This window comes from Alternaria arborescens (genome assembly GCF_004154835.1).
Source record: "Alternaria arborescens strain FERA 675 chromosome Unknown contig_25, whole genome shotgun sequence".
NCBI lineage: Eukaryota > Fungi > Ascomycota > Dothideomycetes > Pleosporales > Pleosporaceae > Alternaria > Alternaria arborescens.
The window spans coordinates 92,737-115,033 of record NW_021167880.1 but is presented as its reverse complement, the minus strand read 5'-3'; the positions used below and the strand labels follow the sequence as shown (position 1 = coordinate 115,033).

Sequence of the window (22,297 nt, the reverse complement as noted above, 5' to 3'; positions counted from 1 at the left end):
CTTTGTATATAATCCTAGCAAATGGTATACATTGAACTACTTCGCGGCCCTACTCGCATGGAAGAAAGCATATCTTATCAATCCCCCACGCTCTCAAACTGGGTATCCGTATATCTCAGCCGTCAGAAAGCCATAAGTCATATCAGCCATGGCCCAAAATCATTAGCAATACCAAACGCCGCCAACAAACTCCACCGCAAATGCAATGTCCCAAGAATCCCCTGATTACCTTAGAAACGTCTGCGTATCCTCTCTGCGAGCGCAACATCCTCTTCGCTCTCCTCCTCAACCGGTGCTGGTGTTCTTCGTTCGCGTGCACGGTGTGCTTTCCTTCTCCTGTTATTGCTGACATTGCTAGCTGAGTCGTCCGGTCCAATCTCGCTCCTCAGATCATCGACGCCTTCATCAGGATCGCGCATGTTGGCTGGTGTGTCAGTTCTGACTTCAATGCCACCAATTCCGGCGCCCCTACGTTGCTGCGCCACCATTGACAAAGCTGCCGCGCGCTCGCGCAGACGACGGCGCACACCCTCGGCTTGGTTGTGAAGCTGCTCGAATGCGTCTTCCATGGCTTCCATACCAAGGTAGATCTCTCGCTCGATCTCGGCAAGCACGGCAATTTCAGTCTCTTCATCGATCTGCACAGGGGCTCCACCAGGCGGGCGGACAGACCCAGGGCGGGCGGATCCTGGTCGAGAGTATGGACTGGGGCTGAAGTTGCCGTATCGATTGGGAGTTGCGGGTGATGCAAACCGTTGCGGCCCGTCAATGGGCCGGCCTGCTCTCGAGCCAGTCCTGGGAGGGGTCGTGTTCATATCAGGCATATCCTCGACACCTGACCAAAGGAACCCATCAAAGCGACCAGAAACCAGAATCTCCCATTCGTGTTTAGTCACTGCTGCCAGGGTAGCGAGCATGTTGTGCATATCTGGATGGCGGATGAGATACATGACGACCAACTGGTCGCGCGGTGGAGTGTAGAGTCGATATAAACGCTGCAGCGCCAGTCCAGCTTTTGCCAGGTACGGTGGCGTACCGCTGTCCGGCTTTTGTGTGCGAGGGTTCGGAAGTTTTTCCAATCCCCATAATAGTGCATAGAAGAGCGGACGTTGAGGCTGTTCTAGGCGGGTGAGCATGATGAACGTCAGAGTCTCGTCGTCGGCATCTTCGGGGACACCGTCTTGTTGGTCTGATAGCCAAGACTGAACCGCGACCTTGGTCTTCTTTGACTGCTTCTCGTAGTGCTCGCGATACTGTTCGGGTACATCAACATCGATGCGTTGGCATGGTGCTTCCAGATCCGACGATATGCCTAGTCCAGGTCCGGGACCTTCCTCGTAAGGTGGCCAAGTCGGCAATTCGCAACGTCCGGATATTAATTCTAAAACTTCCCCCCAATTAATGCCCGCAGAATCTTCCACGACCGATTGCTCGAAGCACATCATGCATGCGCAGTGCTCCGAGGATATGTTACGAGCAAACACATTTTCAAGGCGATCGAGAAGACGTCGCGCAACCGAACGATAACCAGTAGCTACCGCCAACGATCCGCTTGTATCCATGACGGTATTGTAACTGTTGAGAACATTCTGTAGAGGCTTGAAGAAAGATCGTACATCGTGGGCTTGTGCTCCAGATAGCCTTGGTGTGGTATATTGAGAGTAAGTGGAGGCTGGAACTCCATCAATAGCGGCCAGTAAACTCCGTGGAATGGCTTTGGCTAAACCGCCGTTCTGAAGGAGATAATCGACTCGAGGAGCTTCCATCATGGCCGGAGGAGGAGGCGGAGGCGGAGGGGTCATGGGCGACTGAGCGTAGCTGGGGTCTACCGATTGTGTACGCGACATAGGGTCTGTCATGACTTCGATGACAGGTGGTCCATCCTTGAGAGACGATACGTTGGAGGGAAGGACCGAGTGTTGGGTAGGTGTCCGTGGTGACGAATCGTTGACAGAGGATGGTGAGACATCAGAACGCGGGGGTGATTGACTCCGACGATGGTGAGAGTTGCGATCCTGTAGTACTGAAGTTGCTTCTGAGTCGAGTGTGTATTCTGAGGGTGCTCTCGTCTTCATTTTGACGGGTGTTGACGTCCTGCCGGGTGTTGATGTTCTACCTGGAACTGACGTCCTACTTGGGGGCCGTACGTGGGATGGGCTCACAGTTCTCGTTCTCGTCGTTGGTGGGGGCGACTTGGCGCGAATGGTGCTAGGCTGCGATCCGGTGGTGGAGGTGAGGTCGGTGCCGTCGAATGTGTCCTCGTCCCTGATGCTGGAGCGCGAGGCAATCCGCGGGCCCGCCGTGGAAGTCATGCGCGTACCGCTGTCTACGCTTTGGCGGCCCTCCTCCATCTCTCTGGCAATCATGTCTGGATCCTTTCTTCGCATGCTGTTCGCGCTGGCCGCCTTCCTAAGATCTGCGCCCGTGGTAGCAGTGAGCGGAGGACTCGGCGGTGCGCGCGGCGGTGGTGGGGGTGGTGCTCGGCTGGGGGGATGTGGTGCGACAGGTCGCTCATCGTCCCTTCCTGGTGATGCCTCGCCATCTGTGGCATCCGGAGTCAAGGTCGACTTTCTCCTCTCTACACCGTCCCGGGAATATATGCTCTCTTTCGCATATGTCTTGGAATGCGACGGGTAGGGCAAACTGATGCGCGACGTGTTCTCGGAGCCCAACGAGCCGCGGCGTCCCATCTCGGGCACGACTGCCATCTTGTGCGACGACTTTGAGGCCTGCGACGATGTCAATGTCGACGTCGATGTCGAATTGCGCACACGATCCGTCGACTGGCGCCTGGATGGTGGGTTTTCGTCGTCTTCCTTGGACGCCGACGAGCGGGTCTTGCGGGACCTGCTGCTCTTATGGCGCTCCCGGTCGCGATCTCTATCCTTGTCCTTGGTGCGAGGGGTACTGCGCTCGCGGTCCGGGTCCTTCTTACTACGGCGGCGGTGCGAGTCTGACATGGTGAGGAGGCGGCGTGGATCTCCTCGTTGGTGTTACTGTGGGCCGCGAAGCAGACAGGCTTCTGCGAGGCTTCTGCGGGTGGGATCACCAGCGCGGCTATGGGCAGCGTCGATTGGGCGTCAAGGGCGGGCAATTCGCGCGGTTGCGCCTATCAGGACAGCAGCTCGCCATCCATCTACATAAATCAGGGCAGGGTGCGGTGAGGGGTTCACTGTCTTGGGTGAGTTGTAGGAGGAGTTTTGGGGGTAGTACTCTGACGTGTAGCACCCAAGTGGAGAAAGGCTCGGGACTGGGCGCAGTGGTGCAGCACTTTAGCCCTGTTGTTGGCGGGCCATTCTTAGCTCATGCCTAGCCGCAAAGGGTCCGTCGCTCTTGCGCACCCACCATTACCACTTCTGCAACCACCATGGCAACGACTGTCGCGTACCACAGTTTCAGCAAAGACAATTCTCGCCCGCCCGAAGCAACACTGACTTTCTCCGCCATTCTTCGTCAACTTTGTCCCTTGTGCTATTCACGCTGCCAGGAACATGCTGGGCGCGTGGCTTCACACGCTTTGCTGGCATGGCAGCTCACGTCACTCACCGAACATGTGCCTCGTCATCACCGTCACAGAGAAGCTTCTAGCAATGGAACACTGAGATAATACTAACTAGTCTAATATACAGGTATGAATGGTAGCAACCGCAGAACAAAGTAGGAAAATGCCAAACATTGGGAGTAATCTTAGCATGGGGTATCATTGTAACATGCTCGTCGTGATCCCTGACGTATGTTGATCCATGTAGAAGCCTGAAATCTCGTCTGTTACTCAATCTTGGGTTTTGTACTCCGTATAACGCCTCCGTTGTCCTTCCGCCCAACGCCTGCATCTCATGGCAAAGACCCGCACCAAGCAGAAAAAGCACTGAGACTACTGGAGCCATCTCACACTATTGACCTTGCTGGTGGGCTTGCGTGTTGTTAACATGCTGCTGGGCCAATTGGGCCCGGAGCGTTGTGATCTCGTGCTGTAGCGTGGCAATCTTGTCGTTGTGTTCCTTCTCCATTCTCGCCATACGAGCTTCTATCTCGCGGACATATTGCCATACATCGACCTGGTTGCCCATGACTTCGCGCATGCTGCTTCCGCTTCCGCCATGGCTGGACATGCTGCCCGGCTGCGAGCTGCTTCCAGGGGCTGCCATGGTCTGATGTTGGAGCATGCTTGGGCCGTTGCTTTTGCCGCCTTGAGAGCCCTGTTTAGGGGGCATGGGGCTAAGGCCTGGTAAAGAGGGCAGATGAGGACCGTTGCTCGTGCTGGGCGGGGCCAGGCCAACGGGAGGGGTTCCCCTCCCACGAGCATAGTTCTGCTGCTGGTGCATGTGATGCGACAGGCTAGGGGACCGTGAGCCAGGGAGACTGCTTTCGGGAGCACCCAGACGATGCTGCTCCTGCTGACCTGGCGACAGTGGCCTTGGGCTTTCCGTCATACCACCCTGGGCGAAGACATTGGATTGGGTGTTTGCGTTCTGAATCGACGAGATGCTGGTAGGAGCTGCTTTGGGCGAGACGTTAGTCGGCTGCGCAGAAGACCCTGGGTAATAGGGGCGCAAGTTGTTCTGGCTACTCGAGCTTCGGTTCGCAGCAATAGGCGGATAAGTGCTGGAATGGTGAGAATACGAACCTTGGGTAGAGTTCCCAGTGTTTTGTCTCTTGCGCGCTGGCTCGCTAACGCGCCTGCCATCATCATCCTCGTCTCCCTCTCCATCAGGCTCGCCCGTGTAGATGACACCATCCATGCCTTCGTCGCCCTTGTCCCCGAGATCGTCATCGATGCCGAAGCTAGAGCGACGGCCCGCACAGCCACCCTGACCCTTATTGTGTCGCGCAAGCGCATCGCCACGTGCAAACCTGCGGCCACACTTGTAGCACGTGTGTGGCCGCTCGCCAGTATGCAGTTTCGTGTGGCGTTTCAAATCATGCAAACGACGGAAACGCGCCTGACAGGTGGGGCATTCATATGGTTTTTCTTGACTGTGGGTTAGCAGATGGCTTTTGAGATTGTGGTGGCGAGTGAAGTCAGTGGAGCAGTATGGGCACTTGTGACGCTTTGTGGAAGGTGATTTGGGCGTGTTTTGACCATATCCAGGCAGACTCATTTGGCGAGCTGGGGCGCGTGGGTCCGGCTCCGGGGGCAATGGCCCGGGGAACGTGAATGCGCGGTTGCCCGGATTGTCTCCAGGATTTGGGGCGATGAGCTGGTGGTGATGCTGGTGGTGATGCTGTTGTTGCGGTTGCTGCTGGGACGCGCCTTCCCGACCTGCATTACTGGCGGAAGCACCTTCGGTCGCAGGAGCACCCGGCGCGTTTGGCGCGTCACCATCGCCAAAACTCGAGAGGCTGACTGGGCTTGTCTGCATGTTGTCGCCTGTGACGTTGATCTGGTCGGGGATGGTGATGAGCGGTTTCGTCATCTTGTCAGCCTTGGAGTTTGCCGACGCGGACTGCTGCGGTCCGTCTGCAGGATGGCTCATGGGCTGGACGCTGCCGTTCAGACTTTGCAGCGCGGCGACAGCGGGATTGGGGCTTGTCTGGCGCGCAGACTGTTCGCGGAAGCGGCGCTCATCGGCCATGGCAGCGGCTCCGGTGAGCGGCTGAGGCGAAAGTCGCGGCGATAGACCGCCGGGGGATTTTGTGAGATGGGTTCCAAAAGTAGCTCCACTGTGGGAGTTGCGCGCGGCGGATCCTGGGGTGTTGGGCCCATTGTGAGTGGTGAATGGACCGGTAGGCGTCGGCGTGATTGCTCGCGTCGAGGCGGCCATGATGTGCTATGGCGCGAGGGTTCAGTGAGGCTATCTTCACGTCACATTAGCATGGGGTCGTTCCGACGATGCGGCGGGTGGTGGGATATGCATGGATCGCTCGTCTAACCTTTGAATCGATGCAGCAGCCGGGGAAGCGCGCAAAGGACGGTCCTCTACCAGCACTCGAGATAGACTTGGGCTGTAGGAAGCGCCAGCTTCGCAATTGACCACGGCTAGATTGCTCGCATGTGCCCTCGATCGCAGACTGCGGCTCGGGCAGACGAACAGCAAGAAACGCGCAGGCACGGCGGCGGCTGCGCACAAAGAGAGGAGCGGGCGGGAGGGGTCTTGGGGTCGGCACGAGGCGCGAGGTGCAGACAGAGGCGCGAGGATAATGGCGAGGCGATGCGATGCTGGACGTGGTGCAACTAGGCCGTCGCAGGGTCGTAGGGTGCAGGTCGTCTGGTAGTCAAGGTGCCGATGACGAGGGACCCGTTGGAGCAGTCTTGTGGCTGATGGTTCCAGTCCAGGCTAAGTAAGCAGGACGGCGAATCTTGGAACAACTGAGCAGGCAATCACGGGATCTCGACTGCAACGGCCCTTCTATGGCGAGCGGCTACCGTGCGATGGGCGCGCGATAAGTGCAGACGACTTGGGGGAGACGAAGAGGCAGTCTGGCGATGAATTTCGGCAGCAGAGAAGAGGTAGCCTCAGAGCAGCGCGGCGGAACAACGCAAGCCTTTTGGGGCTGTGTATCGCGGCGGCCAACCACGCGGCACCACCACGACCCACTGCTAAACATCCAAGAACTTGCCCTCCAAACAACCACGTCGCAACACGAGACACGTCGACGCCACACCACTCTCGAGCCTCGTCTCATGGTCGCCCTCGCCCGCCAAGTCGAGGCCTGCCAGGAAGACTCTGCCATGGCGACCCCGATGCTGTGCGCACACTTGAGCTGAGCCCGCCAATCCCACCAAGACGGCGACGGCCTGGACAAGACCACGAGCATTGAGCCGGTGTGGTGGCGCAGCCCATCCTGCATCTACCGTTCTTGCCGACACTCCAAAGCAGCCGAGTGTTGCTCCATGGAGACGACTGGCCGTGACACGACGCCGATCCATGCCCAAACGCTCATGTCCAGCGCTGCATCGGCCAGAGCGACTAGAGTCAGCCACTGCCAAACCCATCGCCCGCTGTTCAGCCACCCTCACCTGCGTCATTTCTCACCAGACCTTGTTTGCCATGTGCACCGCGCCTTATTTGTTCGGTACTACCACCATGGATCCATGCATCGAAATCCGCGTATCGATCGTCAGGCACAGTGCGGCTTTTGTACCCGTCCGCACCGCAAAACAGGTTATCCTGTCGGACCTTCGCCGTTGATGATGTTGTCATCACCAACATGCTGTGCAACAGGCACTGCAAATCCCTTTACGCCTGGCTCTCCAACAGAACAGGCAGGAGGCATGGCCCACATTTGTCAAAAAGCAAGCAATCGTCACTACGCCACAGCCGCCACACGATGATCTCGCCACACTTAACAAGACATGTCGACGAGATTCGCCGGATCGTCTTTGCTACTTCCCTTTCTCTTCACAGCATCACCATCAAGCACTCGCCACTCGGGCATGAACAAACTAGATTGATTGCCATTACTGGTCTTCAAGGGGTACACTGAGGCGACCATCACAGCAGCCGCGATGATCAAGCTGAAGAAGTGACCTCAAGCCTTGGGCACTGGCAACTTAAAGCTTCGTCGTTCTTCATCGGAGAACAGACAGGATGACCGCAACAAACCCCTTCTTCACATGCGACGTGTGCCATGATGACAAACCCATAAGACAGTATGTCCCGGCCAATCAAAGAATGTGGTAAACCTGACCTACTATCCTGTTTGTATGCTCATTTAACCTCACTTATGGACAAGACGGCGATGGCAGCGCATGTATTATATGTATTACGAGTCACATGCTCATTCAGCTGCACAACTGGGCCCAAATTCACATCACGTGCGTCTTCCAACATGGTAAAATAGTGTCAGATCTCAACCATCCTATATGAAAGGAGCTCGCTAAAAGCTTTCTGCTGAATAAATCGCATGAGGGGTAGAATCCACGAGCTTTCCAGGACTGCTTGAGGCACGAACTAGGTTGGGTATGTCCGAACAGTTGCGAAACAATCAGGATGACGTTAGTATCAACACGTCGCCGCAACCCAGGCGCGAAGTCCGGTCGAATTGTCTTATGATAGACAGGACATAACAAGTTCAGATTGTATACCAGACGTATTTAACTTGGATCAGGAGTCAAGCTTTGACGAGAACGTGGTGTCTACCAGGTCGTCTCTATGTGAGTATAGCACTAGACCTGATGGTCGACCAATACTGTTCTCAGCTGTTAGGCTTCTTCTCCAGTCGATGCACTCATGCCAGTGCTAGAGTACGAAACTGGCCGTCAGGAATAGAGTGCCACAAGGTGGACACGTGAAGTGTTGTTGTGGACCATCTGGATCTGCGTACTGGGCCTTATCTCCGACTCCGTAGCTTGGTATGGTTTGGGCACATTCGTTGTGGCGTAGGATGGCGAGTATATGTACAATATCTTGTGAGTATTGGAATATGCGCTCAGGCGCTTGAGTCATCGGGGCCGAAACGTAAGTCCATACCAGCTCGAGTGCGGCATAGCGGTAGACGTGCTTTCCATATCTTGACACTTTCTTACTTGATAGTCGAGACTGCGAATAACCAAAGGGCATACTCTTGGTGATTACACTTCCTATAACTGTGCCTGTCTCGTTGTACCGTATGCATACCTCTTCGATGCTGCTCTTGTAGGCGGCAATACCCTCAATAATGTATACACAGTGTATCCTAAACCAAAGACCTCTCGAGGTCTAGACTAACAAGCTCATACACCCATGTACCCTAGTTGAAGCAGCGCCTCCAGCTTCTGGTCTTCGCTATGCTCGCGGAGATGTCTTGTCTCCGTCTTGTCGTCAAACTCGCCATGCTGTTTAACATCCTGTTCTTCCTGAACGCGTCGTCGCTTTGTTCTTGTGTCATACTACTTCTCTTCTTATGGACGGGCGGGATTGACAACTGTTCGAGGGTAGGCGGGTGAAATCGCTTTCCCAACACTGGTGCTGGCTTCTGACAGGTGGAAAACACGGATAGGGGGTATTCAATCATGGAACCTACGAGAAGTAGGATGGTTACTGTCTTTCGTGTGAATTTTGTGCATAATCAACTACATGAAGCCTACAATGTAAGTTGACCCAGGGATCAAGGATCGTAGTGGAATTGAACCGTATCCCCAAGTCTGGAAAGATAAGTTTTTATCGCCTCTTCTGGTTTCCTCCGCGCCTCAGAAGCAAAGTAGGGTGCGTGAAATGTGCTTTCTCTGTTCGGATAGCAAGCGTTTGGATCAAACCACAGAACAGTTGAGAATGCATAGGTCGAAGCCCATTGAGCATTCGCTGATAGGAATGTCGTTCCCTACTCCAAATGGTGCTCAATAGTCGTATTACCCTGGATGTATTATCGATAATATATACTTTAAAGCACTCATCCATGGCCATCAACGGATAACAGAAACAGGTTGTCTCTGTAAATATCTACCAAACCGGAGGGTACCCTTTTACAGTGGTGGTACCACCTTGAGCAAAGTTTGGTAAGATGGCCAAGTCGTTCGCTACGTGGCATATAGACTATGATATAGTGGTAAGGGTGACAATCATGTCATCTGGTGCTGCTTTTCTCAGAGTAGACATGTGGTCGTTATGGATTTCTGGAAAATTCAACTGCTAAGATTGACGAGATATAACATATTAACATATTAGATTCTAGTTTAGAACATGGACTGACATTAGGCATCTCATGGAATTCGCATCGGTAAGTCATTGCTATCACAATGGCTACTCCGTGCTTGTGTACATCTGACATGGCCCTTCTCAAGAGATGAGTTTTGATATTCTTGTCAGGATACTTGGCGATAGATACCAACATGGCACCTTCTTCCTTATAGCATAATCTGTCGTACCGGAAACCTTTTTCCCATCGGGAAGTCCTTAAGAGAGTCGCAGTTGTGGGAATCCACTGTTCACTGCAGGCCGTCGAACAATCCCGCCTTCACATTCGCGCTGCATGCGGTCAAAGTCGTGCACTACATATTGTGTGAAGAAAGACATCCCACAGGATCCAGACAGGCTGCCTTTACTACCAGATCATGTCCCGCGGAAGGTGCCATGGACATGTAACACAGCTAGCCACTAAGAACTCACCATAAGCAACGGATTGGGATCCATTCCCAAAGTAGATGAATGGTGGATACAATTGACATGTGCTTCAAATGCTAGCGCTGGTAGCTACGCCCGCGCACAATCATGTAACCTTGCTCGAGAGTGGATATACTACATCGCTTTGCGCGCTTGCCGGTCCGGACAATTTCATAAAGATTGTGCATGCTGTGCAGCCACCCACAACATCAACATCTGTGATGCTTCGCACCTCCGCATCGCTCAGATGATGGAACCGGATGTTGAATCTAGCTCAAATCTCGGAATTGTGTACAGCCGAGAGTGCACGGATTCGTCTCCATTCCAAGCGAGCAACTCTGATCGTACCGTCTTACGTGGAATTGTGCGAGCTGTGAGGGAACGCTGTTCAGCCCCATCTCTGGCACCAACCACAAGCGACCGAAGGATGGAGCTGGAATCTGTATGATTGCGATGTCTCGGAGAGTTCGAAGTAACGCTCCTTCCGGTTTACTGTGATGTTGGAAACGTAGGGCCCCACATCGCGGCTGGAAAGCCTCGAATTGTTGATCATGGTGCTAGACGTGCCCCGAGCATCCGCGGCACGCTGCCGCTGGACGTGAGCCGTTTGCAACGTCCCGTATTCGCAAGGAAGCCGTCAAAGACCCCTACAATAAGGCCGACCAAAGCTCCGCTCTTGTCAACTTGCGGGGACGACTGCAAGGCGATGGAATCGGTCCGCAATCCTTTCAGCAGTATTTGTCAAAGACTAGAGCATCGTGAGCTAGTATCGCGAGGGCCAAAAGTGGACGGCCTCACACATCCAACCCTTCTCTTAGCGGCCCATGTCACATATCTGCGAGCATATCAATCGTTTGACTAGACAGTACAATAACGGTAAGCAAAGCGAAACAAATCCAGGAGTATCGTCGATTTCGCAAACACTACCAGCTCGGATGCGGTTTTCCACCACGGAGCGGTTCAGAATCCAGGTGCGGCAGAGCCGGGCCTTGGGGACGGCATCAGGAAGGTCGCGAGCTGTACCGAGCGAAGCGCAACCGAATCTATATTTGCACTCTGTTTTCTCGATAAGGAAGGGCAACAGGCCATGGTGTCGACAGTGCAAGATTGCAGAGCGGTCAGCGCAGACTTGAGCCACGCGTGGCTGGTAAGGTGTGACGAATGAGGTGAAGGTACGCAGGCTTAGCTCGTCCAATCAGGCTTAGTGAGCGTCGTGCCGACCGCAATTCTATTTCACACTACATACCCAGGTATCTAGATGGCCCTGGACCACCACCGCTAGCTCCACCTCTATACCGACCCCATGCACACGATACCGTTGACAGACAGCATAAGGTTTTCGCCCTTGTGTTCCCGTCGTTATTCTCATCACGCCCCGCTCAAACATGACTCGAAATATTGCATCACTCGCTCACTTCTGATTTCCAAGCACTTATGTCGTACATCAGGCTGGCTAGTACCAACAAAACGTGCAGCATAATCACTGTGTCTTATGTCATATAAAATTATCTGACCAATAGGATATAGCGCAGGCATGTAGGCCCAGAGCTGGAATCCAATGCCAATAAGGTAGCCTGATGCCAGGACGTTTCGAGAATACAAGGCTAATATACTTGCACGCTACCACTGCTTTGGAAAGACCAAGCATTATTGGTGCAAGTCGACCCGACAGAGCGTTCAAGACACTTCAGCCCAACGACAAGGCTACAACGATGCGGTCATCCCGGGCCCCACTGCGGCGCATGCAGGTACTGCCTCGAGTGGACCTCTAACCTCACATGGAAACTGAATTTCTACTGTATACGAATGCACCAATGATGGTTACTCATGGTATTTGTTATATCATATTACCGAATGAAACTAAGGACAAATGAGCTTTCGTCCCACAGCGGGTCTTGGTCTTAGTATTTGTGTACAGTCGCTGGACATCGAAATGACATTCTACAACGAACACGTCAAGCTGATACAACAAAGTAAGCATCAAGGTTGGTTAGCCTTGTCTAACTTCTTACCAGGTATCATGGGCGATCCTCCACGGAACCCTTTCAAGACTTCAGCCGCGCCCTTTTCGCGGATCCTTCCCTTTGTATCCCCGTCATAATTGCACTCACAGACCCCGCTGCTTCAAGGCCCCCAGCTTTCATACGCTTGGGTACATTGTACTAGCATCTTGGATCGTTCGACATCCTCGTTCATCGCATACCATACTCTGTCTTACGGCTGATCAATGGATCCCTCAAAATCACACAGCAATAGAAATATTCGCTATGCGCCAGCCTACCAGATAAACACTACATCTCATCCGACATCCTTCTATTACTACACATCGATATCGCTTAAACAAGAGAGATCGGTTCTTCATCACCTGGCTCTTCCCCAAGTACCTGTTTTGTGGACCTGAATAAGCTGCAAATCGACCACGATCTAAATCACAACTCTCGTCGACACAAGCCAGACAGCTTCAAGAGCTATCTTGCTGAACACCACCTTCATGTGCTACGCAGATGATGCTTGGATGACTGGAAACATGTCTCAGGGTCAGCAATCCAGTCCCAACCAGCCCGCCTCATCCAAAGGTGGTTCATCCGTGACTGCCGAGTCTCCAGAAGCAAGATCAGATGACTGGTCCGACGTGAAAGACCCCAGCGAAAGACGGAAGATTCAGAATAAGCTTGCTCAAAGAAGATTTCGTAAGAAGCACAGATAATACGTACCAGCGAAACTTTGCTAACACAGATAAGGCGACAAGATAAAGGAGCAGAAAGAGGAGACTGAGCGGAATGCAGAGAATCAACGAAGAGCTGGAAGTTCATACGCATCGCCAGAGCCAGAAAACATCGATACGAGTCAATCACTATCTGGTTTACCGTGGGGCGGCATCTCGATGAAGCACATTGTTGAGAAGGGAAAGAGTAAAGAACAAAGCTCTCAGCGGAATTCTCGCGAGAGTTCTATACATGAAGGTGCATCCTATACCGGAGGAACTCACCCATGACACACATGCAAAGCAGGATATGGGATGCATATTTGGTTCAGGCAACTATTAATGCATGTTTATTGACAATTCGTACTATGCTATCGTGTTTTCTTACTGCCCATGGACAGGTTTTCCTAATATCATACATTCCTATCCTGCAAAAAGACATCCCTCATAAAATCTTGCGACGGCTTTGTCACCGTTCATCATGATTCCACAAACATCAGGCAATTGTGCTGAATCGTTTTCTGTTTTTCGCCATCTGTTTGGCAGCACGTTCGAGCTCACCCCGAAGGTTTGTCTTCGTGTTCTCCATTCCTTCGAATACTTGCGTATGGTCGGTATCGTGTCGCTGAATCAGGGTGTTGAGTAGATGGTCGCCATCCTTTGCGTACATCTCCGCAATATCAGTCACACTAGTCTCGTTGTTGACAATATGCCGCATAACCCGCTTCGAGGTGCGTATTAGCACTTGGTTGAGATTGCGCTGATGTGGCTGCAGGCTCGCTTCCCATTGTATCTCGTCAGCTTCCGAAGATGGTACAGGTGGGTCAGTCAAGGGTTCAGGCGCAGCGGATGTCGAACTATGGCTACTAGAAGAGCCTGGACGTGGCGGTGAGGAGCAGAATTTGACGAGTGAGGTATTGAAGTCATTAACAACTTGCTGATAGCCTTCGCCATCACCGAAGAAAGTAATATCCTCAAGATTCACATCGTCTTCATCGGGTACCTCCTCAATAGGCATGTCGTCGACGAGTTGCTGAGTTCCTTCGATGGTGTGCTGTAGATACTCCGTGGCTTGTTGGGTCTCTTCGATCGAATTTTGCGAGGCACGGGTGGATCGCTGGCCAGCCATCCATGCTGGAGTCGTTTTGTGCAAACTTGGGTCTTCAGGAGGCTTGCTAGTGCCAGCGACTTTGAGAGGCGTGTGGTTCGAGATGCTCGTATCCGGGCCATCATCTGCATCCATTGATTCTTCTCCAGTCAGACGGCGTAGGAACGATGTAGCCATCTTGCCAACGGAACGCCGGCTGAACGGGTCACTTTTGGCGGTCTGCCAATCACCGGTCTTCTTCTCGGAGGCTACGTCGTTACAATCTGCATGGCCAGAAATCGCTGTCGATTCCGCATTTGGCGACGCAGGGGTAGGTTTGCTGTTGCTAGAGAGTATTGAGGTCTCAACAGAAACATCGAGCCACTCGTTGCTGTCTTCGGCGTCATCGGTTACAGGTGGTGAAGACGGCATATACCACAAAGTGTCATTGTCAAAACGCCTTCGTGCTTCCATAGGAGTTTTCGGCCGCGATACTGCTTTTATGGGCGTTCTGTTTGGCTTGGTAGGAGTCGAAGGTGTTTGGGCAACCCTCGTAGGGATTGTCGGCTTCTTGAATGGGAGATCAGAGAGATCGGCAGGCCTCTGGGCACCTATGAGTCCTCCAATTGAGGTGTGTTGTGACAATATGACGGGAGATGATGGCTTCAGTGGTCTCACAAGCGGATTTGTTTGATCCTGCTCTTTCGAACCGGTCGTGCTTAACTCTACATCATTACGATGCTTCTTCCTTGGTTCGTTTTCAGCTGTAGTGTCTGGTGCTACTTTACGTTTTGTATTCGTCTTCTTCTTTGTCCTTGTTTGAGTCGGTACGGAGTCTTCATTGTCGTCTGCTATATGTTTGGTATGTGGTATGCGTGCTTTTGATTTGCTCTTGACTATGTTCTTGCCTGGAACAACTTTTGTGCCCTGTAATCCCTTTCGCGGTGATGACATAATGATTGGAGTACCTGAAGCATCATTGTAAGCATTCTCTAAGGCTACGTCGAGATCCTCAGGTTGCGCGTCAGATTCCGCATTGAGTTTCTGAAAGATCTTCTCTTTTGCGGCCTGGGATATACGAGGTAATTTTCCTTTGCTGCGTGTTGTGCGTCTCGATATTGTTGATTGATGCTGTGGCTGGAGTTCGTGGAGCGCCTGTGGATCAGCTTGAGGAGTTTGTGTACGTGGTCGCAGAGAAGCCAAAACGCTACTTTTCTTAGTAGCGATGCGGTCTGTCCGACGCAGCTGGGAGCCACTTTGAAGCGACCTCCTGGTGTTCGAACTCCGGACAGAAGGTGAACTGGCATCAATAGGCATGTTGTGTGGCGTTTCCGAGTGGTGCATATGCACTTTCTTATAAGACTCGATGCGGCTCTTCCACTCCAACGCGTCTCCAGAATGTTTGAACATTAGCGACATCTCGGTCGCGATGCGTTGAGCGGAGTTCAGCCGGTAGCTCCATGGACTTGATTTGGTTGTCATGATGAGGTCCCACGGTTCATGCTCTGTATGTTGTTCCTGCGAGTTGTGCAATGCCGACGGCTCTGACCGTGTGCTCAAGATGTGCTCGATAGGTATCTCCACAAACTGACACTCTTTAAGGTATTCGTCAGGCGCAATGATGGTTAACAGTCCAGCCTCGATAAGAGCGATAGGGAAAACACTAGTTGACTCCCGCCATCTGAATTCATCCGAGGCAAATAGTGAGACTAAGTACACGATCGAGGGCTCAGCGGTAGGTCCCGTGAGTGCCAGGTCGCTCAGAGCGTCGAGAAAGGTTTGGAAGTCGTGCATCCAATTCGCACCGGCTTTGAGTGGAAAACTCGGCGCACTGTGTCTGACCTTCTCCGACAACCAGAAGCTGCTGTATTCGATGCCTTGCTCCAATGCCTGCCGTATGATAATTCCAGTGATGATCTTGGTCTGCTCTTGTTCTGTAATGCTCAGAATGACGGCACCCAGATTGTGAAGAAGCTGTGTCGACCCTTTAATGTGTGCAGCCACCATCGGCTTCTCCAGCATACCCGCGAGCGCGATGCCGATCCATCGCCGCCGTACAACGGACAATTCGGTATTGCAAAAAGCCTCAAGATAACCCTCTGCAACTGTGGGGAGATTCGATCCACTAAAATCGCGTGCAGAGACGAGTTTGTGCAGTTGCGAATTGGACGCGTCGTTGTCCGGCTGCTGGATAGCCGCTTCAAATAGAATCGAGGTCATTACAATGAGAAGTAGAAGATGACAAAGATTGGCCTCTCATGTCCCATGTTAACAGAATTAGGTGGGTGGTTGCTGTGAAAGATGACAAGAAAGTATACTATAGAAGGTGAGAGCGCGGTAGGGCTGGTGAGAAAGTCGCGTCCCACCGGCGTTTGACGTCACAGTTGCAGGCGCGCGCGAGTTTCGCGTGGCACGATTTGAAACCACGAACACCACCACCCAACCATCATCATTTATTCCTTTTCATCAAAAAGAGTTGCTGCAATCAAAGGACATCGTTAGGGGCAACTAAGGAGAGCACAGGAAACTAACCAGAGGCGCCCAACCTTTCGTCGCTGCTCACTACGGCTTTTTGAAGCTCTGCACTTGATCGATGCCTGCAGGCATAGGTCTAACCGCTACAACACCCATTGCGCCAATCGCGATCACCGTCGAGTTACTTGTGAGACCACAAAATGAAAAAAGTGATGGAGAGGCAACTAGAAGTGTCGGAGTGAAGCGATGGTACGAGTCGGAGAAACAGCTTCGTTCCAAGCGAACGCGCTATGGATGGGCAGGGACCGTAACGGAGAAGCAACGCCCTACCTGTCAACTAAAGACGACGACCAGCAACGTCCATGCAATGTCTTCGTTATCGCGTCTAATGGCGGTCTGGTCGATAAACCGGAAGACGGAGTCGAGTTTTTGCGGTACTTGCGTTCGTGGTGCGTGAACAACTGTGGGTTAGGTAGGTAGCCTACGCACCGGCGAGTGCGGGTGACCCCTTTCGCTGGACCACCGAAGGGAACAAGCTGCAGCCTGTCAACGTCAAATGCGCGCCCATCTATCATTCAAACAACCGAGCGATACCAAGTGGACGACAGCACACTCGACGTGCGAGTTCGATTTTGACAGGTCGTTCTGGACAGGCGTTCACCCAAATTTCCTCGCATTGGGGCGGGCCGCTAGCCTGTATCAGTAGAAGAAGATCCATACGGGTCAGACAAATGCAGGCCCAGGTGCCTGTCATACATGGAGCAATCAATCTGTTCGCCGTTGCTAACGACTTCCACTCTTCAACGCTCATGTACACATGCAGTCATCTTCCCCTCGCTTCACAACGCGTCACGCTATAGCTTCCGGTCGCTCGTCCTTGCTTTCCAAAGATATCGCCATAAGTACCTACGTACTAGCGGGTTCCAGCGACAAACACCGCCAGCGTTCGTCTGCGTGTACTAACGCCCGAGGGCCTGAGCGAAAATTGCTGGCTTACCCAAGCTCGGTTGTTCAATATCAACACACCCTTGCCCTTCAGGTAGCTAGCGTACACAGCATAACCCAGCTTGATACGCTCGACTTCCAGCTCGCCTGACAGCGTGGCCTATGTTGCAGTGTTGCTGAATCGCCCGTTTGCTGGTGGATTGGTATCAATTAACCTATTCCCAGCAAAGGCTTTGGCGTTCCTTCGAGATCACTCTGCAGTCTTAGTCTTAGTACATTGTGACTCTGTGAGTTCTGTTCTGTTAGGGATAATCTGTTACTGCGGATAAGACACTTAACGCGCATAGCTCTGCAGGTGTATAGTAAGTAAGTGCTTGTGCTAGTTCCTAAAGTGATGTCTCCACGTTCCTTAAGATATGATTCGGAATGGCCAAGACTATGGGGTTTGTTGCGCATGTGATGTTTGTATTCATTGCATTGACAGCTGTAGCTATTCTATTGTTTTATGGTCGAACTTTGCTTTTTGTTCACCTACAATGACCATTAACATATAGAAAGAGTTATTTGACAACCCGTGTTTAAGAGTTTCTTCAGTTTGATGTGTATGAGGCCTTGTAGTTACTTGTCATCTACCAAGGTGGTCTACCGCCGCAGGTGTCTCCAAAGTGCTGGCCCATTGTTTTGCCTTGGTTAGATACCTTGTCGTGTTGCGCAGACTTTAACACCAGGTATGCATCGTTGTTGATTCTAGCTCCGCAGAGCCCAGGTTGACGGCCACCGGTGATTCCCGTAAGCCTGTTCAAAGCATTGCCCCAGGCATCGCCAGACCATCTTCTACCTTGTCCTTCAGACGTCACCCACAGACATTGGCCCCAACAGCACACGCCTTTAAACTGGTAGACCTGGAGAACAATATTAGACACAGTTTTTGTTAATAGATGGAGTATACCTACGCCGAGACTACCTCCAAAATCTCCACCGTATTTATTGTTCCAGGTATTGCGTAGCATCCAGAGCGTGCTTCCTCCGACAACGGTACCACCAGGGTATGCATGACATTCATCGCGAAGCCAAAGGCCTCGAGCCTCAAGATTGGGAGACATGTCTTCCGAGGAAGGCATAGGTGAGGCACTTACGCCTGTGGAAGCGGCGAGCCCCACAGTGAAAAGCGTACCAACAGAAAGCTTCATGGCGAAATTTGATGAATAGCTACCTAGAAGGTGCAGAAGATTGATCGAATGTTCTCAAAGAGTAATTTGTGAGTCTTACCCCAGCTTTATACATTTCGTGTGTACGACTGTAGGCGACAGATGCCCCGAAGGCACGGATTTCGATATGAAGACCTTAGACAAACTCCTCTCTTTAACCATACTTGGTGAATACACAACACAGGCCGAGCCAGCCTAGATGCCTTGGTAGAGTTGGCAACGAGCGGGCCAAGCATGGTACCCAGGTACGCACATGCTATTAAGCGGAGACCGTACAGCTTCAGACCAGACCGACTGCCTTGTTGTTGTATGCTTCTTGGTTAAAGCGCTCTAAATCTCTACAAGCTACAGAATTTCTTTCTAGTCGTGTCGAATGCGGCGCTATAAAACTCAGAGGCCTAGTATATGATGCGTAGTAGTATCGACGCAGGCAGTAGCACTTCCCACCCCAAATACGCGCGCATGCAACGTGATCCAGGTGCTGCTTCTCCCCTGATGTAGTCTAGTGCGGCGCTAGGTACCTTCTGATTCCAGAGTTGGCGAGACCGCCGAATGGGAAGCAATAGTATCCTTACGAGCTTTTGCAAGTAGTTTTGTAATCAGCATACGAAGTGTCAGTGGCTCCAAAAAATTCTCGCTCGCACTTGTCTGATATTCAAGCTGCACCAGTGGTGATAGACATTTTTTTGTGGCAGGATTGGTCTTTCGTGTTCTGCAGATAAGCAAACGTTCGCGTCGTGTTTTGGTTCGTCAGATTGTCCCTCGTATAAATGACCACGCCGCAATTGTGCCTGAAGCTTATAGTGGGGCGGAGAACGGACAGCTGTCTTCAGTCTTGACAACATCATGGTTGATGATAAAAGTAACAGGTCTGGAAACGCCCGTGCGACCTCTCGTGCACCAGTTGTGCCAAACATCAGCTCGAAGCGATTGCATATCGTTATCGCTGGACTGTGGCTTTGTCTTTTCTTATCAGCTTTGGACACCACTATCGTAACGACCGCACTTATCAAGATTTCGAGCGACCTCGATTCCCTTGAGCAGGCAGCATGGCTCATCACAGCATATCTCTTAACCTATAACTGTAGGAGCCCTCTACTCCTGAAAGCTACGACTAATTGACGGTTCAGCATTCTTGATGATCACTGCTAAGTTGAGCGATATCTGGGGTCTCAGGACCCTCCTCTTACTTTGCGCATCGGTATTCCTGATATTTTCTATGGCTTGCGGAGGGGCGCAAACCATGACCCAGCTTATCGTCTTCCGCGCCTTCCAGGGCATCGGAGGATCCGGTCTTTATAGCTTGACATTCGTATCCATCATGAAGATGATTGTACCCGAGAAGATTGGCTTCTACTCTGGCATCGTAAGCTCAGTATTTGCTTTGGCAAATCTGCTAGGTCCTCTACTCGGTGGAATGATCGCTGATCGAACGACCTGGAGATGGATATTTTTCATCAAGTATGCGAAGTGCAAGCCATTTAGCTATTTGAGCTGACTCTCGTAGTGGTCCCGTAATCGGTATCGCAATGGTCATGCTGTTCTACTCGATGCCTGCATTCGATGACGGTAGAACGAATCTACAACGGATACGCCAACTGGATATCTATGGGGGCATCATGTCGGTTTGCTGGCCCATACCACTCATATTTGCCCTACAAGAAGCTGGTGTGTCGCATACCTGGGGCAGTGGTATTATCATTGGACCGTTGGTAGCTGGAGTTGCTCTCTTAGTGCTTTTTGGCTTGTATGAGTCGTGGATACAGTCCCGGACGCAGAAAGCTCCTATCTTCCCCATACAATTTCTTCGAAATGCGCCTATGGCGTTGACCTTATTGTAAGCCCAGAATCTGCCAGTCGAGCCTCGCTGACGTCAGAACAGAAGCCAGTTTCTTTTGGGTTTCGCCTTTTACGTCGTCTTCGTTCAGCTTCCCCAGCGCTTCCAGGGCGTGAACTTCACAAGCGCCGAGCGTGCTGGCATCCTCTTGCTTCCTGCTACCGTCGTAACCCCGATTGGCGCCATGGCATCTGGATTAGCAGTGAAGTCGGTGTCTGTCGAGATCGTTCTGGTCTGTTCAACGGCAATTGTATGTATTGGAATGGGGCTTCTTGGTAGTTTGCCGACGTATATCCACCTATGGCCAGGACTTTATGGCTACGAGGTTATCACTGGTCTTGCTTTGGGTCTTGCGAGCCCGCCATATTTTGTGCTTGTCGCTACCTCAATTCAAGAAAAGGACATTGCTGTCGGTACTGGTACTCTGAACATGGTGCGCACGCTCGGGGGTTGTGTCGCCGTCGCCATTTGCTCTGCAATACATCGCGAGCACTTGGACAAAGGACTTTCTGGTTTTCTGAGTCGCGAAGAACTCAGCGAAATGCAACGCTCGACCTCAATGGTTGCGCGGTTACCGGACGCTGTGAGAGACCGTGTTGGTGTAGTCTTTGGTGATAGCTGTAAGTGCCCGTTTCATACACGTGTATGTATTCATAAGATTCTGACTAGTTCGAACGTATCAGACAATAAACAGTTCCAAGTCATGATCGCCTTCACTGGGCTCAACGTGATCGTCGCAGTCATCTTGGCTACAGTGAGAAAGAGATCAGGCTTGTTTGGTCTTCCACCAAGGAGGGAAGAAGGCAATGAATTCATGGAGATTAACAACGGCCAGATCGAGGCCGCAACAAGCGGAGGGCCAGCTCAAGAGCCTAATGGAAAGCAGACCCCCGAAGTAGGCGACTAACTGCAGGCAGGTTGACAACGGCAGCGCACCTCGAAACAAGATTACGAATTTTACATGGCATACCTAGGTATCCACAATTTCGGTCACGAGGTCCTGTACAGATACAACGCATGTATATGGGTATGTTTGTGACACTGGAGCTCAAACACCCAGTGATTGCGGCATTGCTGCAATAGTGAACTCGGCAAGACACGAAGCGTGAACGAGAGTCGAATCCTGTTTCGACGCATCGCTGCGCAAATCTCTGAAGATGTGGTTGTTGCTCTCCCCCGAATGAACGACACATTTGTGGATATACATGGTTAAAAATCGCTTAAGCCCGCACGGTTATTGCTAGCAGATAAGCACTTGCTGGTGTCTAAGCAAGCAACGTCACAAGCGCAGGCTTGTGTGGAAGCTTAGCCGCTCCCCGCATCTCAACCCCCGCACACGTTGCAACGCCCTTCACGCTTGAGTGCTCGGCACGTAACGCCTCAATTCTCGGCATCGATGATGCTGCGCCATTAAGATATGAAAGACGTATTTATATCATCGTACAGTGAGGATGAGGCGAGTTCGAGTATTTAAGTGAACATTGCATCGCATCCGGACGTCTTCTGGAGAATGACTACTGGTAGCGTGGGGTATGAACAGTGGGTCTTGTGCGGCACGAGCCTCTTCATCCCAACAGCAGCTTGGTCCTGGTCTTTATGGACGAACTCAGAATCATAGAGAAGATGTCGAGCGTCTGGAGTAGACATGTACATTACCATACAACCGGATCTTCTCAAGAACAATGCTTCGCTGATACTTTTGAATCCCGACATGTCGCGGGAGCAGCTTTCATGGTTGTCAGGCAAGAGATCGGCAAACGCTAAGCAATGGATGGTGGGGATTGGATCCTGGAGGAAAGCATACCAGTCACTGCCGTCATCGGAATAGGATTATCATGACTGGACCGTGTGATAGGCGGTTCAATAGCCTCGGGATGATGATATCCCAGCCGCTTGTCCAGTGGTTTCACGGGCGGTGACGTTCTTAAGGGACAGCTCTTCGCTGATCGAGAGCTGGTTCTAGACAAGCAAGTTCCCAGTTCTATGGTTGAAACACTGACTTGTGTTTCTTCGGACCGC

At 52.0% G+C, this 22,297-nt stretch overlaps 6 protein-coding genes across 6 annotated transcripts; 2 read left to right on the top strand and 4 right to left on the bottom strand.

The window, feature by feature from the left end:
* Nucleotides 1-230: 230 nt before the first annotated feature.
* AA0111_g9129 (hypothetical protein) lies at nt 231-2,960 on the bottom strand (the record flags this gene model as incomplete). Its single annotated transcript, XM_028655653.1, has 1 exon — nt 231-2,960. The coding sequence occupies one exon, from the start codon at nt 2,958-2,960 to the stop codon at nt 231-233; it is 2,730 nt and encodes a 909-aa protein (XP_028503300.1).
* A 933-nt stretch (nt 2,961-3,893) lies between these two features.
* On the bottom strand, nt 3,894-5,765 carry AA0111_g9128 (hypothetical protein; the record flags this gene model as incomplete). Its single annotated transcript, XM_028655652.1, has 1 exon — nt 3,894-5,765. One exon carries the CDS (start codon nt 5,763-5,765, stop codon nt 3,894-3,896), a length of 1,872 nt encoding a protein of 623 aa, XP_028503195.1.
* Nucleotides 5,766-12,549: 6,784 nt separating this feature from the next.
* AA0111_g9127 (hypothetical protein) lies at nt 12,550-13,017 on the top strand (the record flags this gene model as incomplete). Its single annotated transcript, XM_028655651.1, has 2 exons — nt 12,550-12,712; nt 12,764-13,017. The coding sequence occupies 2 exons, from the start codon at nt 12,550-12,552 to the stop codon at nt 13,015-13,017; spliced, it is 417 nt and encodes a 138-aa protein (XP_028503299.1).
* Nucleotides 13,018-13,222: 205 nt separating this feature from the next.
* On the bottom strand, nt 13,223-16,033 carry AA0111_g9126 (hypothetical protein; the record flags this gene model as incomplete). The annotated part of the gene is made up of 1 exon (XM_028655650.1): nt 13,223-16,033. The coding sequence occupies one exon, from the start codon at nt 16,031-16,033 to the stop codon at nt 13,223-13,225; it is 2,811 nt and encodes a 936-aa protein (XP_028503192.1).
* Nucleotides 16,034-17,862: 1,829 nt separating this feature from the next.
* AA0111_g9125 (hypothetical protein) lies at nt 17,863-18,423 on the bottom strand (the record flags this gene model as incomplete). Its single annotated transcript, XM_028655649.1, has 2 exons — nt 17,863-18,135; nt 18,187-18,423. The coding sequence occupies 2 exons, from the start codon at nt 18,421-18,423 to the stop codon at nt 17,863-17,865; spliced, it is 510 nt and encodes a 169-aa protein (XP_028503194.1).
* An 864-nt stretch (nt 18,424-19,287) lies between these two features.
* On the top strand, nt 19,288-21,185 carry AA0111_g9124 (hypothetical protein; the record flags this gene model as incomplete). The annotated part of the gene is made up of 5 exons (XM_028655648.1): nt 19,288-19,525; nt 19,572-19,902; nt 19,949-20,278; nt 20,324-20,898; nt 20,962-21,185. The coding sequence occupies 5 exons, from the start codon at nt 19,288-19,290 to the stop codon at nt 21,183-21,185; spliced, it is 1,698 nt and encodes a 565-aa protein (XP_028503193.1).
* Between the last annotated feature and the right edge of the window lie 1,112 nt (nt 21,186-22,297).